This window comes from Coenobita brevimanus, chromosome 103, assembly GCF_032717465.1.
Source record: "Coenobita brevimanus isolate Jiangsu-jjx chromosome 103, ASM3271746v2, whole genome shotgun sequence".
Lineage (NCBI taxonomy): Eukaryota > Metazoa > Arthropoda > Malacostraca > Decapoda > Coenobitidae > Coenobita > Coenobita brevimanus.
In genome coordinates, this window is record NC_137056.1 from 43,336,686 (window position 1) to 43,355,791 (window position 19,106).

The 19,106-nt window shown below is 41.7% G+C and overlaps 1 protein-coding gene across 1 annotated transcript in view; it reads right to left on the reverse strand.

Annotated features, from left to right (window-relative positions):
- The window catches only part of Atac2 (Ada2a-containing complex component 2), an 85,722-nt gene that overhangs the window by 18,513 nt on the left and 48,103 nt on the right, over nt 1-19,106 (reverse strand). The window contains exons 9-10 of the mRNA XM_080284905.1: nt 18,956-19,060; nt 3,381-3,540 (exon numbers count right to left, since the gene is read on the reverse strand). Coding sequence (XP_080141031.1) covers nt 3,381-3,540; nt 18,956-19,060 — 265 coding nt within the window. The remainder of the gene's footprint in view (nt 1-3,380; nt 3,541-18,955; nt 19,061-19,106) is intronic.

Sequence of the window (19,106 nt, forward strand, 5' to 3'; positions counted from 1 at the left end):
ATTATGACAATTAAGAAGGGGAATCAAAGCAAGCCTGAGGAAACTAAATCACCCAAGGAGATCAGAGTGGTATCATGGAATGTGGGAAGTTTCAGCAATTGCGCGGGGGAAAGTAGTTGAGGCGCTGAGTAGGAGGTGGGTGGATGTTGGATGTGTGCAAGAAGTCAGATATATGGGAGGATCAGCCAGAATAACTGCCAGGAGGGATTGTTGTTACAAGATATTTTGGCAGGGTCTGGCAGATGGATATGGTGGTGTGGGTGTACTGGTTAAGGAGAAATGGAAGGAATACGTCATGAATGTATTGAGAGTAAGTGAAGGGATAACAGTAGTGAAAATTTTGTTCAGTGGGATAATATTTTCATTTATATCAGCGTATGCTCCACAGGCAGGCTTGGATGAGGCAGAGAAGGATAGATTCTGGGATGACATAATACATGTAGTAAGTGGTATGGGGGATGATGAGATTGTAGTTTCACGAGGGACTTGAATGGTCATGTAGATGATGCAGCTCAAGGATATGAAGGAGTACATGGTGGATATGCATATAGTACAAGAAATGAGGAAGAGGAAAGGATACTTGAGTTTGGGGAGGCAATGAACATGATTATGTGTAACACACATTTTAGGAAAAGAGAGAGTAGGTTGATTACATATGAGTCTGGAGGATATTGCAGCCAGATAGACTATTTTCTGGTCAGGAGGGCTGATAGGATGTTAGTGAGAGATGTAAAAGTTATAAGGAGTGAGGAGTATGTCCAGCAACACAAGTTATTGATATGTGACATGGTGCTTAAGGAGCAGGTGATGAAAAAGACGACCTAAGAATCTAGGAGGAAAATATGGAAGTTGATAAAACAAGCAGTAGGGCATGCCTTCTATAGCAAGATGAGTTTAGTGGTGGCTGAAAAGGGGGCCACTTACAGAAGTGTTAATGAACAGTACAGAACTCTCAAGAACAACAGCCTGAGAGTTACTGATTCAGTGCGTAGGAGGACAAGAGGCCCACCTAGACTTAAAGTAACTTGGTAGTGGGATAAGGGCATAGAAGCTGTAGTTAAGGAGAAAAGAAAGCTTTTCCGGGTATGGAAAGAGGGTGTTAACAAACTTGTATGGAAAGGGAGAATATGATACAGTATTTAAGGTGGCAAATCACATGAAGAAGGAAAACATGGATATCACAGTTGAGCAATGTGTGAAGAATGATGAAGGAAAGGTAATGGCGAACCATAGGGATATGATGCCTGGAGAGAGCATTACAATCGGTTGTTGACTGAGGAGTTTGACTGAAACAGGGAAGGTTTGGAGCAAGCAGATCCAGTGTTTGGCCCTTTGCCTTTGATTGATGCTGCTACTGTGATCAGTACAATAGGCAGGATGCAGGTGGGGAAGGCAGCAGATATGTCTGGACTGACTGCTGAAATGTTGAACGACTCAGGAGATACAATATATGAATGGGGCTGGTCACTGACTTGATAAATACGATTATACAGTCCAGCGGTTCCCTACTTATAATCAGGTTACGTTTCGAGAAACTGATCGTAGGTCAAATTTTTTGTAAGTTGAAAGTGCATTTAATACAACTACTCAACCAAACATCATAGTCTAGCCATGCCTACCAAGCCTTATAATTTTTTTTCTTTTTTTCTTTTAATAACAGAACGAAGGAAAAACAAATGAATAAAAAAAATAATCCATACACCAGATTACTGGTGTCCTCTGTTCATAAAATATCTGTAACAGTTAGACTTGAACAGCTGTGGGTTGAAATTTGGAGGGAAACAACTCAGGGGAAGCAAGTTCCAGAGAGATGTAGTTCAGGGAATGAAAGAATTCTGATAGGCAGAAGTTCTGCAATATGGCTGAGTGACATTCCAGTCATAAGCGCTACCAGATGCCCATGTAGCACGAGGGAAGGCATGGAGAGGTGGCACCATGGACGCAACTTTGTCTGAGCATTTGCCAAAAAAATATCTGTAAAATAATGCAAGGGAGGCAACATTCCTTCTTACTTGCAGGGGAGGCAGTTTATTTGTAATGGCAGGGTTGTTAATAATTCTAACAGCTTTGTTCTGAATTTTGTCTAGTTGTTTTAATGCAACCTCTCCACATCCATTCCACAAGGGTGACCAATATTCAAGCCGAGAGCGCACATGATTCTTATAAATTATAGCTAACCGCTCATCAGCGAAGAAGTTACGGACTCTGTACGATAATCCAAGTTTCTTTGAGGCAGTTTTAGCAAGTGATCTGATGTGAGAGGTCCAGCTGAGGGCACTGTTGCTAATATGTTATTGACCTCTTATGTTGTAGGATAAAAATATTTTCTTAGCCGATCGGTCCAGCAGTGGGGGGCAAAATTTTACTTCTTCACACGATATCATCATGATTAATGACAGATAGCGCAAAATAGGGGTTATTGCAATAAAGGAAATACCATAAGCTATATTAAAAAAAAAAAATCAAAATAACACAAGTGGTTACAGAGATATCAAAGTTTTAAAATCGCCAGACTTTAAAAGCATTTTCTGACACTTTGTAGTTTTGGCACTTAGCCCGGCAATGAACTCAGTGCCTCATATAAACATTTCATCAGTGCTTGTTGAATGCCCTACAACTTTCTCTCATCAAGCACTGACGAAATGTTTTAGTGGTAGGTGGTGGCAACCATCATCCACTCACTTGATGTAGTGCTGCCTACTTCTTCCTTAGCCTTTATCATTCTTTTTCTGTGCCTGCCCTCCTCTCTTCCTATTTCTCCCATCTTTCCTGTCACTTCTTATTATTTTTTTTTCCTTTACTGGTGGCTTAACATTGAGTGAAAAGCCAAATGGTCTCTTGTAAGCCAAGAAACCATTTACAATGCTGGTTGGTAACCATATAACCAAACCATACGTGCTCCCTACGTGTCAACAAGTGAGTTGGTGGAGGGTTAGTGCCCCTCCCCGTAAAACAAATAACTCAAAGTCAAATGGCCACCCCTTATGGGATTATGGCATCTGGCAATAGATAGATAGATAGACATCAGCATTGGATAAATGAGCAAATGATTTTGTTTGTTTGTTCATTAGGAAGATCATTTATTCATTTATAACATGTAGCAATTTCATAACAATACAGTTATAAATTAGGGCAGGGGAGAAAGTTGAATGACACAACTGAAAATCGTGGCGAAAAAATACCGCAACCTATAAGTATGGTTGGACGCAACCTGTGAAAAAATGTTAGTGGTTGATATCACTTGGATGCAACCCACATCATAAATGTGCTTGCAGTTGGATTTTTTATCGAGCCCTATATAATACAATTCAGTTTTAAGCTCTACACCTAAAGTCCCATTACAGAACCAAGAACTATACTGTACAGTTAAATAAACAAACCTGAAATCTATCTAGAACTCTGGTGTGTGATGATGCGTGGTGGTGGACAGTGTAGCTGTGGTGTCGTTCTCGTCGTGTTCTCACTCGACCACGTTCAACCAAGAATTTCACCTCGGCATCCAAGTTCCACAAAGGCAAGCCATGTTCCATCTTTTGCTTCCTAGAAATAAGGTTGTATATGTTATAAAATGCTGATACAACACCATGGGGGTGGAAAAAAAAAAAAAAAAAAAAAAAAAAAAGGATTTTATGGTCTCAGAATCTTTCCCCCCTCCCCCACAAACCAGACTATTCTGCATTATGCAGCATGGAAGACTCTAAAAAGTGTTTTCTATGTACATTAAGTAAGCAAAAGCTTGCTCCATGCCTTAAAAAAAAAAAAAAAAAAAAAAACGGATTCACACATCATCATTTTACTTTCCCACCTACAGTATAGATTGAGATATGGTGGGATCAAAAAGTAAGGAAAGAGAAAGTAAGAAAGTGGGAAATCTATCACCTGAAATTCTGGTTCCACCTTAGAGACTTGAACATTTACACATATTTTGTTGGTATTTTTCATTATATTTGAGCTTTCACATGCACCTGCCAGACAGTCAGTCTATCAATTATAATACAGTAATCCCTGTGGGCGATTGTGTGTGTGTATGCGCCAATGCAAGATCGTGCTAGAAGAGTGAGAGAAGAGTTCTGGACAAATGTAGAAGTGTGCATGGAAAAGTTTGGAAGGAATGAGAGAGTGTTTTTGATCGGTGATATGAATGATAAAAATGGGAATGTGAAGGTGGGTGGAATAGTTGGTGAGTGGGGTGTGCCTGCTGAGATAAATGAGAATGGGAGTGTATTAGTGGACATTTGTGCCAGGAGGGGGTTGGTGATATCCAATACCCTCTTCAGGCATAAAATGATCCACAGGTATACATGGCGAGTGATGAGAAGGGTGGGTGGTGAACTGAATGAAAGGAAGGCAATGATTGATTATGAGTGTGTGGATGAAAGGATGCGAAGATGTGTAATGGATGCAAGAGCTTATAGAGGTTGGGGGATGGACTTTCTGACCACTACTTGGTGGTGGCCAGAATTAGGATGCAAGTAAGATGGAGGAATAGAAGAAGGGAAAGACGAGAGGAAGGAGTAGTTGCAAGGAGAGTGGAAAGGTTACAAGAGGATGAGAAAAAGGCAAAGTATAAGAGAGAAGTGAAGGAACGATTGGGCAATTATGAATTGGAGCAGATGGGAGACGTGGAAGGTGTGTGTAGGATATTTACAGAAGAAATATGTGCAGCATGTGATGTGGTGTGTGGAAGGAAGTGAAGACGGAGGGGGGTGCAAGGAACAGCGTGGTGGACTGAAGAGGTGAGACAGGCTGTGGCACAAAAGAAGAAAGCATACAATGAATGGATGAGAAATAGGGGCGTGGAAGAAGTTGAGAGGTGGAAGAGAGAGTTATATGTAGATAGAAAGAGAGAGGTGAAAAGATTAGTAAAAGAGAGTAAGAAGAGAGTGGATGAGGAATTTGGAAGGAATTTGAGTGTAAAGTGGAGGGACTGTAAGAAAATGTTCTGGAAAGAGGTGAAAAGAGTAAAACAGGGTGGAAGTGAAGTTAGCAGGGGAGTGAAAGATAAAAATGGTAGATTACTAGTGGAGACGGGAGAAAAAGTGAGCAGATGGAGAGAACACTTCAAGGAATTGTTGAACATAGAGGATGGAAGTACTGTAATGTGAGTATAAGTGGCTGGGGAATGGCTGGGAGAAGGAGGGAGGTGAGAAGACAGGAAGAAATCCGTAGGATAGAAGTTGTGGAAGCAATGAAGAAAGTTAAATCAGGGAAAGACCCAGGAATTGATGGAGTGTGTGGTGAAATGCTGAAGCATGGGGGAGAGATAGTAGTAGAATGGATGTGGAAGATGTGCAGATTGGCCTGGGAGGAAGGTAGAGTCCCGGAGGATTGGAAGTCAGGTATAATTATTCCCTTGTACAATGGAAAAGGGGAAAAAGAAGTGTGTGGTAATCATAGGGGCATTTGTCTTCTTAGTATAATACGAAAAGTGTTTGGTAGGATACTTATTGACAGAGTTAGAGAAAGAACAGAGAAATTAGTTGGAGAAGAACAGGGAGGCTTTAGGAAGGGAAGACGTTGTGTAGATCAGATATTCATTCTTAGATCTTTAGTGGAAAAGTTTCTAGAAAAGGGAAAGAAGTTGTATGTGGCTTTCATGGATTTGGAGAAAGCATATGACAGGGTGGATAGACAAGGATTGTGGAAAGTGTTAAGAATATATGGAGTAGATGGGAAGTTGTTGAATGCTGTGAAGAGTATGTACGATGGTGTGAAGGCTGCAGTGTGTGTGGATGGTGAACTAAGTGAATTTTTCTCTTTGAAAGTTGGGTTGAAACAGGGATGTGTCATGTCTCCATGGTTGTTCAATCTGTACATGGATGGGGTAATAAAAGAGGTAAAAGGTAAGGTAGTGGATGTTGGAGTGGCCCTGGTGAGAGAGGATAGTGTTTGGAAACTCCCTGTACTGTTGTTTGCAGATGATACTATGTTGTTGAGTGAAGACGAAGGGGAGCTGCAAGGCTTGGTGGATGAGTTTGGGAGAGTGTGTACGAAACGGAATCTAAAGGTGAATGTAGGGAAGAGTAAAGTGATGGTCTTTGAGAGAGGTGGTCAGTGAATTTACAGCGAGGTTGGATGGTGAGGAATTGGAAAATGTGAGTACGTTTAAGTACTTGGGGAGTGTGATGAGTAAGGATGGAGGTTTGGAGGGTGAAGTGCTTGAAAGGGTACAGCAGGGAAGAAAGGTTGCTGGTTCTTTGAAAGCAGTGATAAGAAACAGGGAAGTGAGCATGGAAGTGAAAAAGTTACTACATGACAGTACTGTGATACCAACTCTAACGTATGGATGTGAAGCTTGGACGTTGTTGGAAGGACACAAGTCAAGAGTGAGATCAGTGGAAATGAGTTATTTAAGAAGAGCTTGTGGAGTCACATGGAGAGACAGGCTGACGAATGAGGATATAAAGGAGCGTTGTGGTGTGGATGTGGATGTGATAGGAAGCGTTATGAGGAACACACTGAGGTGGTTTGGCCATGTGGAGAGGATGGAGGGTAAGAGACTGACGAAGAGAGTGTATGTGAGTGAGGTGGAGGGGGGAAGAGGGAAGGGGAGGCCAAGGATGAGATGGAGGGATTGGGTGGAGAGGTATATGAGAGAGGGGAGTGTGAGTTGGGAGCAGGGCAGTGAAATGGCGGAGGACAGGGCGACTTGGAGGCGATTTGTTTGTGGCCACCCCAAACGGGATTGAGGCATCTGGCAATAGATAGATAGATAGATAGAATCCCTGTACTATCTGGACGCCCACTTTCCAGACTCCCCACTTACCAGACATTGTAGGCCTGGACCTTCGGAACCCAAAAATGGCCAAAAAAAGAAAAAAATCCCCGCCAAATCCTAATTTTTTCCCACCTGTAATTTCAAATTGGCGCGTGGCACCACACAGCACCGAACAGCTGTTATTTTATGCATGGCCCCTTTATATTACCCCTTCCTTCCTTCCTCCCCCCTCCCCAGTCAGGGTTGCCATTTGGTATTTTTCATTACCAAATGTGGGCCAATTTGGTATTGAAAAGTTTGTTTGGCAGTGAATCAGCATGATCCATTACCAAACAGATTTTTTACATGTATGAAGATAAGGAGAATGGAGATGGCGGACTGTTTGCTCTCTCTGATTAATCTGCTAAGATACATAGTGCAAAAAATAAACATGCTGCTGATTATAACGAGTGTGATTATTTCCATTTCTACATATAATTAGTGAAGAATAAATGCTTCCTATAAGAATTTGGTATTGAAAACAGAGGAGTTTGGTAATGTGGCCAAGCTCAGATCTGGCAACCCTGTCCCCAGTTACCGCCTAACCACGGTCGAGGGTAGATGTTCATCGCAATGGATGCCACATATGCTCGCTTTTGTGAATAAACAGTGAATAAACTGCAATACCTCACCACTAGACCACATGGGAATTTACAGTGTTGTGCAGTGTTTAAAAAATTAGAATTTAGAGTGCAAAGGAATAAGTGTGGAGTGCAAAGTGGCGGCTGAAACTGGTGGCTGAAACTGGCGTGGTGCAATTAAGAACAGAATGTGCAGTGTTAAACAATTATAACTCACAATGCAAAGAATTAAGTGTAGCACAACACTGGAATACTGTACATGCTTCAAGAGCATTTTCACCACTACCAGAGCCTTAGAGGAGGCAGCCACAGACATGCTGTACGTACCCTGTACACTGCTAAGTATTTTCCATACTCACTTCTAATTCCTCATTCTCTAGTTACTTTTCATTTATTTCATGCTTTATGTCCATTATTGGTGTGAATAGGGTCTTAAATAGGTTTAAATAGGTGCTCTGCATGTCCGGTAGCGAGTTATTTAGGTGGCTTTCAAAGTTAGGCTGGATTACGGTCCATAAGTACCAGTCCAGCAGGCAGGGGCCCACTTTCTGGACGGGACCACTTTCCAGACATGCCTTTGGCTCTATTACATTGAATAGTGGAGGGATTACTGTATATATATATATATATGATATATATATATATATATATATACTGTATATATATATATATATATATATATATATATATGTATATATATATATAATCATCATCATCATCATCCGGACCTCCTTTCCCACACTAGGGCAGGGTAAGGAGTAGCAATGTCCAGACAGCACAAACCTGCCTAATCCAATAGGCCACGCTTCCATTCACTCATCATTCAAGCCCCCGGAATCCTGGCTCTACCAGATACACCAAAAACATTCACCACATTCTGCAGCTTCACACAAACGTATCTGACTGAGTCAATCTGGACGCTGCCATGCTCACAAGGGGTGCCAAAATCCCTGATCACGCACTTCTCCTCACAATATTCATCCAGCCAGCTCGATCTCTTGTCAGTTCCCTAGCCTCACCGACTTCCAAACCTCTCTTCCTCACACACTCATCCACCACATCTCTCCACCTTCTCCTTGGCCTACCTCGCCTCCTCCCTCCTTCAAATTCACTCAGGTATATCTTTTTCAGCACTCTGTTGTTATCCATTCGTTCCACATGACAATACCATCTCAGGACACTCTCTTCGATTCTGGTGTCCACCAACTTCTTCACTCCGCACCTTTCACAAATCACGTTATTTCATATCCTATCCACCCTCTGTACTCCACATACATTCCTCAGCAGTCCCATTTCCACTGCTCTTACTCCTGAATTTTCATTTTCATGTCACACCATAGTCTCACACCCATATGTTAAAGTTGGCACTAACACTCTCTCATGTAAGCCTCGTGCAGCTGCAACACTCAAGCCTCTGTTTCTTATCAAGGCCTTCATTGTACCAGCTACTTTTCTTCCTTGTGTCACTCTACTTTCAACTTCTTTTGCACATTTTCCTCTCTTTTCTATCACTGTACCCAAGTATTTGAACTCTCTCACCAATTCCAGTCTCTCCATTCACTGTGACATCACAATAGGAGTCACCTTCTCTCTCAGTAACCATCACTTTACTCTTCTCTACATTTACTCTCAAGGCACGACGCTCACAGACACCAGCAAAACTCTGCACTAGCCTACCAAGTTCTTGTCCTGTATTTGCAAGTATGTAGTACCGCATCATCAGCATACAACAAATTTGAGATATTCCATCCATTACCATTCATTACCAATACCATCCCCATCTCCAATACTCATGTTTTTACTTCTCTCATCACCCCATCCATATATATATTGAACAACCATGGGAACATCACACAACCTTGTCGCATGCCCACACAGATCGTGAACCATTCACTTAGATGCCCATTAACCCTTACACATGCATCACTACTGTCATAAAAACTTTTGACGGAACCTAGCAGCTTACCATCTACACTATACATGTGCAAAACTTTCCACAATACTTCTCTGTCCACTTTGTGATATGCTTTTTCCAGATCCATGAATGCAATAAACACCATATGGTCCTTCTCACAAGCCTTGTCTGCTATCTGTCCCCCTGCAAATATCTGATCCACACATCCTCTGCCACTCTTAAAGCCACCCTGTTCATCACCTACTAGGACTTCTGATATCTCTTTTAATATCTCTATAATAATTCTTCCATATACCTTCCCTACCACACTCACTAAACTTATGCCACGATAATTCTTGCACTCACTTCGCTCACCTTTATTTTTGTACAGGGGTTCACTTATGTTTTTTTTTCCACTACCACAATAATTCTTGCTCTCATTTCACTCACCTTTATTTTTGTACAGGGGTTCACTTACAGCTTTTTTCCACTCTGCTGGCACAGTTCCACTCATCCATGCCTTCTTACATATCTCCAACAAGCACTTCATTCTGCTCTCTCAACTACACTTAATCATCTCAGCATACACCTCATCAACACCAGCTGCTTTCCCATTTTTCAGCCGCCTCACAGTGCTCTTCACCTGTGCGAGTGTCACGTCTCCTGGTAAAGCATTCCTTCTCTGCATTCCCCCCAAACCAATCATGTTTACAGCTGCTCTGCTCTGTCTATTCCCATTCAGCATACCCCCAAAACCAAGCATGTTTACAGCTGCTCTGCTCTGTCTATTCCCATTCATCAGGCTTTCAAAATATTCTTTCCGTCTGGTCCTTACTTCATCACCATGGGTTAATAATCGACCATCTACATCCTTCACACCATCACATTTCTTTCTGCTTTCACTTCTACATTTCCACACGTCTTTCCAGAGTAACAATATCCTTAGTGACCACTGCAGAACAACTATTTAATGCAAATGAGACAGGCCCATGGTGGAACAGTATGTATAAAAGAAATGCTTTTTTAATAAATAAAAATCACATTAACATAATACATGAGTGGTTGCATAAGAATTATATAATGGTCAGTTGAAAACTGATACTGACAGGATTTGCTTATTGATGGCATCTTAGGAACATAACTCCTGTCAGTAAAAAGGTAGACATATATGGATGGGGTTCTGTGAGAAGTAAAAAAAAACATGAGTAACAGAGAAATTAATGGAACTGGAAATGAGTGGTGAAAGACAGAATACCATATCTCAAATAAGATCCATGCAGATGATGCAGTGTTGCTTGCAAATACTACAAGAGGTTGGTAGACTTGGCAGAACTTTACAGATGTCCGCAACCATTGTGCCTTGAAGATGAATGTGTTAAGAGTAAAGTGATGACTTTTGAGAGAGAAGACAACTCCCACTGAGACTTTATGGTGAAATGAGATAAATGAAATTGTTACAGTTCCAGTATCAAACAGCAAAGAGGTAAATAAGCAAAAGAAGTGGAATGCACGGTGGCACAGCACAGGAAAATGGTAAGAGATATGAAAGCCTTGATAAAAAGCAGAGGTCCAAATGTAGTGGTTGCATGAGGCTTGCATGAAGGAATTTTAGTGCTTAATGTAACATAAGGGTGAGATCATGGTGTGACGTGAAAAAGGAATGTCAAGCATAAAAGTGCTGGAGACAGGACTGTTGAGGCATGTGTGTGGAAAGTGGATGGGATAAGGAATAAAATGATTCACGACAGATGCACAGTAAGGAAGTCTCTCTGCACCAAAGCTGGAGAGTGCACTTAGATGGAAAGGGCATGTAAAGAGGATGGGTGTGAACAGAGAGTTGAAATGGTACATCAGAGCAAGTTTGAAGGGGTAAGGAGCTGTGGTAGGCCACAATAAAGGTGGACAGATACAGTAAATGAGTGCCTGATAAAGAGAGGTATGAAGGCTAATAATGCTATGGAAATGACAAGAGATCAACCTAACTGGATGAATTTTGTGCGGAAGAGTTTATGTCCAAGGTTTGGCACTTTTTTTTTTTAACTGAAGTGGTCAGACTGACTCTGTCCGACAGGTGAGCGTGAACCTCTGTGTGGAATACTGTATGAGGTCTGTCCAAAAAGAAACCAAACTTTTTAAATAGCGCACCAACTAGTTGGCACAGTGTTGCGACGGAAGCGCTCAGAAGTGGCAACTTTAAGCTTCAGTCTAACACTAGTTACATCACGCCATGTCATTTAGTCACCAAGGTACACGTGTTTGAGTGAACACATGTTTAGTGCACTTGACAATTTATTGCAAGCTGAGATAGTAGTAGAATGGATGTGGAAGATGTGCAGACTGGCCTGGGAGGAAGGTAGAGTCCCGGAGGATTGGAAGTCAGGTATAATTATTCCCTTGTACAAAGGAAAAGGGGAAAAAGAAGTGTGTGGTAATCATAGGGGCATTTGTCTTCTTAGTATAATAGGAAAAGTGTATGGTAGGATACTTATAGACAGAGTTAGAGAAAGAACAGAGAAATTAGTTGGAGAAGAACAGGGAGGCTTTAGGAAGGGAAGAGGTTGTGTAGATCAGATATTCATTCTTAGATCTTTAGTGGAAAAGTTTCTAGAGAAGGGAAAGAAGTTGTATGCGGCTTTCATGGATTTGGAGAAAGCATATGACAGGGTGGATAGACAAGGATTGTGGAAAGTGTTAAGAATATATGGAGTAGATGGGAAGTTGTTGAATGCTGTGAAGAGTATGTACGATGGTGCGAAGGCTGCAGTGCGTGTGGATGGTGAACTAAGTGAATTTTTCTCTTTGAAAGTTGGGTTGAAACAGGGATGTGTCATGTCTCCATGGTTGTTCAATCTGTACATGGATGGGGTAATAAAAGAGGTACAAGGTAGGGTAGTGGATGTTGGAGTGGCCCTGGTGAGAGAGGATAGCGTTTGGAAACTCCCTGTACTGTTGTTTGCAGATGATACTGTGTTGTTGAGTGAAGACGAAGGGGAGCTGCAAGGCTTGGTGGATGAGTTTGAGAAAGTGTGTAAGAAACAGAATCTAAAGGTGAATGTTGGGAAGAGTAAAGTGATGGTCTTTGAGAGAGGTGAAGTCAGTGAATGTACAGCGAGGTTGGATGGTGAGGAATTGGAAAATGTGAGTACGTTTAAGTACCTGGGTAGTGTGATGAGTAAGGATGGAGGTTTGGAGGGTGAAGTGCTTGAAAGGGTACAGCAGGGAAGAAAGGTTGCTGGTTCTTTGAAAGCAGTGATAAGAAACAGGGAAGTGAGCATGGAAGTGAAAAAGTTACTACATGACAGTATTGTGATACCAACTCTAATGTACGGAAGTGAAGCTTGGACATTGTTGGAAGGACACAAGTCAAGAGTGAGAGCAGTGGAAATGAGTTATTTAAGAGGAGCCTGTGGAGTCACGTGGAGAGACAGGCTGACGAATGAGGATATAAAGGAGCGTTGTGGTGTGGATGTGGATGTGATAGGAAGCGTTATGAGGAACACACTGAGGTGGTTTGGCCATGTGGAGAGGATGGAGGGTGAAAGACTGACGAAGAGAGTGTATGTGAGTGAGGTGGAGGGGGGAAGAGGGAGGGGGAGGCCGAGGATGAGATGGAGGGATGGGGTGGAGAGGTATATAAGAGAGGGGGGTGTGAGTTGGGAGCAGGGCAGTGAAATGGCGGAGGACAGGGCGACTTGGAGGCGATTTGTTTGTGGCCACCCCAAACGGGATTGAGGCGTCTGGCAATAGATAGATAGATAGATGAAAAATGAAGGATCTTGAAGAGCAATGTGTTTGCATGAAATTCTGGTTCACACCGAGAAAAATTATTATGAAGACTTTTCAGTTGTTGCAACAAGCTTATGGGGAGCACTGTCTGGGCCATAAGCAATGTCACAAGTGGTTTCAGTGGTTCGAACTGGCAAGAACATCCACCGAAGACGATCCCAAATCTGGATGGCCTTCCACATCAAGGGACAACAATCATGCTGAGAAGTGCATGCTCTGATCCACAAATATCGTTGTCCGACTGATTGTGAAGTTTCCAAAGGAAAAGGCACCTGTGAAAGTTCGTGCCACACGATTTTAACAGAAAAGCTGAAGATGCAATATGTTGCCACAAAATCTGTGCCGCATCTGCTGACAGATGAGCAAAATAAGAACCTTATCACAGTCAGGAGCTGTTTGATTGTTCAACTGCGGATGAAAAGTTTCTGAAAAATGTCATGACAGGTGATGAAACATGGGTGTATGGCTATGCTGTTGAAACAAAATGGTAACTGTCTCAGTGGGTTAGAACATCATCACTGTGACCAAAAAAAACAAGTCAGAGCACTCAAATGTGAAGGTGATGCTGATCTTTTTTTGACTGGAAGGGCATCATTCATCATGACTTTGTAGCACATGGTCAGACAGTAAATAAAGACTTTTACTTGGATGTTCTGATGCATTTTAGAAAAGCAGTGCAAAGGAAAAGGCCTGAAGTATGAACAAACAAAACCTGGATGCTGCATCACAACAATGCTGCACCTGCTAATGTGCCACTCCTTATCCATGACTTTTTGGCAAAACAGGAGACAACTACCATCTCCTAGCCACCATACTCTCCGGATTTGGCTCCTGCAGATTTTTTTTTTTTTTTTTTCCCCCCCCCAAAGTTGGAATCCACCCTGAAAGATCACCAATTTCAGATGACAGAAGAGATAAAAAAAAAAAATTAGCCAAGTGTACTAAACACATATTCACTCAAGCATGTGTACCCAGATGACTGATAGATGTGCCGTGATGTGGCTAGCGTCAGAACCCTTTAGCACGGACTACTCTTCTTTATCATCCAAATTGGTTTGTTCTTATAGAACTTAACAATTTTGATCTAAAACTGAGAATTATGCATGTTTTTTTCAATTTTGTTCCTCCAATAAGGAAATATGGCACACCCATTTAAATGGGCTCTATGGAGCAGTCCTCCTTTGTGTGACTCTCAATTTTCATCACTGTGAATTGATATGATAAAATGTATTGATGGATCTGGATTAAATGAAAGAATTATGTGTTGAACCATCTCATTTAATAAATATTTGTTGTAAAGAGAGTAATTTTAACAGAAAAAATGTATATATAGCTAATGAAATTATTACAAGAATCTGCCACACAAATATAAAGTAGAAGTCTATAATAAGATTCATAGTAGTTAAAAAAGAATTCCAGGAAAGCTTACTCCTATATATTTTGAAGCATAAATTTGTTAAACTGAGAAATTATGACTGTATATTATTTGCAGGCAATACTAAGAGCTTTGACATAGGCTTTTACATCAGTTGACTGAAAAATACACATTCCTATTTCTTTGTGTGATATTCCACAAAGCACTGGATGTGCAGTGCCACATCACATTTGGAGCACTTAGGCTTCACATTCTTCTTACACACACCACAACGCCGTTGAGTATCTCCCATCACAACATAATGATCTGTTCTGTCGTAGCGTACATGCTCGGGTGAAGTTAGGGGCACAAGTCTACAAGGTTTCTCTGATGGTTTTAGCAGAACATTGACAATTTCCCTCAGAAACTCTAGCTGTGACACCTTGTGAATCTTTCTGTAGAGAATCCACCCATTTACAATTGAGCCATTCAGGAGAAAGCGGAAAAGAGGAAAGTACCACACTCGCTTCCTAAATGACACCCTATACTTTCCCCTAAATTGATCAAACAGATCTACTCCTCCCATTCCTTTGTTATAAAGCTTCACAATGTTTGGCTGAGGGATTACTACCACTTCTTTCTTCTTTTTTGACCACCGTTTGCATTTGCCCATTGAGAGAGATGCACTGTCACTTCTGTTTGTTGCCACCCTAACATCACTCTTGTCATTCCATGCACAAATAGCAATCTTCTTTTCTTTTTCCTGAAACAACTCTGCCTCCCCTCTCTCTTTTTTCTTAATGTCTGACACTGGGACATCCTTGACTCTGTCCTTACGAATTGTACCTGTCAGACTAATATTAGCTTCCTGGAAAGACTGGAGAAGAGGCAGTGTTGTAAAAAAGTTGTCAACATATCCACTGCTACCCTTAGGTACTGTTCCTTTGGCCAATGCATGGACTACAGATTCACCCACAGGCATTCCTTCCTCAAACCCAGAGTCTTTTCCTTCATACAAGCGGAAATTCATTAACAGTCCTTCATGGGAGCATAGACACCAAAACTTGTAGCCAAATCTCACGGGCTTTCCTCTAATGAATTGTTTGAATCTATGTAGCCCATAATATGGTTCCATGGCTTCATCAATAGCCCATGTCATAGGAAGTGGTTAAGCGACATCCATGAAGAGCTTGTTGAAATGTTCAAAAAGAGGACGAATCTTAAAGATCTTATCATCCGAAGGCTTCTTTGAGTTGTCCACAAAGTGCAGGCTTCGCACAATCTCCTCAAATCGGTTTATTGTCATTCCACACTGAGTTACAGCCAGATTTCGGGTGTCCGCCTGCTTCGTCCAATACAGCCGTCGGTTTGGAACTGGGTTATATCCTGAGAGAAGAAAGATGCCAAGTACCTGATGCAGTTCTTCTTCGGTAACACATAAATCTTTCCCAAATTTAACTTGATGATAACGGTTTGTCTCTGTCTTGATCACCTCAATCAATTCTTTGTCCCAAAAGTATCTGAATATGTCCACAGGTGTAAATCCTTCATCTGCCCATTTTTCTACAATAGATGGTTTATGTACTTCATGTAAGCTTAGGGCATCACCTTCATCACAAATCTGAAATTCACATTTCTTCCACTCATAAACAGGCTTTGAGCGTTTTTGCTTCTTTCTCCTCGGTGGGCCAACGTCAGTTACATGCTCATCACGCTCAAACTCTTCCTGCTCTTCAAAAATTGATGCACCCCATGCAGAAGAAGGCTCAGTGCGACTGTTTCGGTTTGTCAGATTTATATGGGGGGGTTGTGCCAGAAGTCTTGCTCCCAGCAATCGGACATTTTCTTGCTCCACAACAGCTATATCCTCACTAGGGTCGTCTACATCAGATTCTTCCCCATCTTCTGGAGGCTCCAAAGCAATTTCGATGCCTGTGGCATTTTCTTCATCAGGTAATGAAAACAGGTAGTTGACTGCCTCTTCAACATCTCTCAGATTTCTGAAAGAGAAAACACATGCCCATAAGAAGGTATGCAAGAAAAAGGATCAGGTGTGTTACCCGAGAATACATTGTAATATTGAGAAAAGACCCAGTTATTATAAACATTAGTAAAAGTAAAAATATATTACGCAACAAACAATTTTTTAGGATCCTAAATATATATTCATACACATATTGACCCTTGGGGATAAGAATATATCAGATATAATCAAAATAAAGTAACACAAGCATTAAAAGTGAACAAGTATTTTGATTCAAGTATTCTCCTTAGGCAGCAGTGCCCTGACTGAGCTCCATAGAGCCCATTTAAATTGGCATCATATTTTCACTGATAATAAAAGTGACAGAATGTGGTTTTCCCTCAAATCAATAATTTCACACATTAAAACAAGTCTTTATGTGTCATTTTTACCATCGCTCACTATAAGAAGTCCCAAATGCAGCAATGTATAAACAATAACTTACCTATGTCCAGACATTTTGGTAGAAGCAATGAAGTAGCTCTCCTTCCTTCCTTCATTTACTTGTTGTTTACAAAGTGAGTTAGAATATGAATCATCAGCTGAGAAATGTTATGTTTTCTTTACATCCTGCAACAATAAGAATGTAAATTCTCTGGTAAACTTAGATAAAATTAGTGTTTCTAAAAAGTAAAATTTCCACCCATTTAATTGGGCTCTATGCGTTCGTGGGTCCACACAGCACTCCTGACGTGATCACGCAATGTCGGTTAGTTGGTGTGCTATTTAAATAATTTGGTTTCTTCCTTATAATTTGGACCTGTCAGGTGGAGCCAGGATTCTGGGAGCTTGAATGGTGAAAGAATGGGAATGTGCTCCATTCAACTGGCCAAATTTTGGTCAGTATCTTGTTCTATCAGATTTTTTCTGGCTCTCTGGATCCTGGTAGTGGTGGAGGTTACAACAACGATGATGACAACAATGATGAGCTTTAACCCGTACAACCCCAGGCATTTTTGCAATTATATCCCACCCAATCCCAGCCCAAACAGAAAAAATTTTTATTGCATAAAACGATCCAAAAGGACATATAAATCAAGAAAAAGCAAAAAAAAGTACTCCTTATAGGAGAAATAAGAGCAGGATGGCTGTCCGTCATGTTTTTAACCCAGTTTCCCAAGCCATGAGCGACGTTTTCCCTCCCAGCTGGAAGGGAGGGGAGAATGCGGGATTCCTCGTTCTTATTATCCTCCTCCACTGGCTCATATTCCTCCCCAGAAGAGTCATCCACATCTTCCTCTTCTGAAGAAGCACTAAATGAAGGCACAGAGGGGACTGTGACCTCCCCCCCCCCCCAGCCAATGAGGTGGAAACTTGGCGTGATTTTCGCGACATCCTAATGCTATGACAGACAGTGCCACACTGATGTTACCCACCCAGGCAGAGAACCCAACTCAGTGCTACAAGTGCTTAGACATAGTGTTGCCAATACATTAAGCTACTCCTTAACAAAAAATCAGCTAGACTGATGCAGTTTGAGACACACTACAGCGCTCGAATTTAGCTGTTTGCACCATCATGTCGGTGGGATTAAGCGGGACTTTTTGCACTGTTGGCGCCATGCCGAAGGCGGGATTCAACGGGTTAATGAATACAGTTTGAGGAGAGTTTTTTGGAGTGCACAGTGGGCAACCCTAAGTTTTATTGGTGCAGAGAGTCAGGATCAAAATGAAGTTTGAAGCTTTGTCATCAAATTTCTATTTGCATTAAGAGTAATGCCCTGTTTGACTGGGGTTACGGTCTCCTCACACAAAACAACACATGGAAGGAATGGAAATAATCTGTCTTTCTATCTATTGCCAGTTGCCTCAATCCCATAAGGGGTGGCCACAAACAATTCACCTCCATGTCGTCCTATCCCCTGCCATTTCACTGCCCTACTCCCAGCTCACTTCCCCCTTTCTCATATACCCCTCTACTCAATCCCTCCACCTCATCGTTGACCTCCCCCTTCCTCTCTCCCCCTCCACCTCACTCACATATACTCTCCTCATCAGTCTCTCACTTCCCATCCTCTCCACATGGCCAAACCACCTCAATGTGTTCCTCCTAATGCTTCATATCACATCCACATCCACACCACAATGCTCCTTCACATCCTCATTTGTCAATCTGTCTCTCCATGTGACTCCACAGGCTCCTCTCAAATAACTCATTTCCACTGCTCTCACTCCTGATTTCTGTTCCATAAGAAACAGAATCTAAAGGTGAATGTAGGGAAGAGTACAGTTATACTCTGTGAAAGAAGTGAAGTCAGTGAATGTACAATGAGGCTGGATGAGGAGGAAATGGAAAATGTGAGTGCATTTAAGTACCTGGGTAGTGTGATGAGTAAGGATGGAAGTTTAGAGGATGAAGTGCTTGAAAGGGTACAACAAGAAAGGTTGCTGGTTCCTTGAAAGATGTGATAAAAAACAGGGAAGAGAGCCTGCAAGTGAAGTGGAAATAAATTGGTGCTAAATTCTGAAAGTTAAAGCAATTATCATAGTGTAGGTGGCTCAGTAATCCAGTGTAAAAGAACCGTTACATCTCAAGACATGGCAAGTGAGAACCAACCCACCTGACTGCCAGCTTGCGTCTCAGTCTGTGAAGGTGAGATGAGAGGTGTCCATGTTCTAGTCTCTTCAGCAGTTCTCGTTCCTCATAGTAGCTCAAGCGGCATATGCTGAAAAGGACAGACCTCATATATTGGGGCATTCCATGCTGATGAA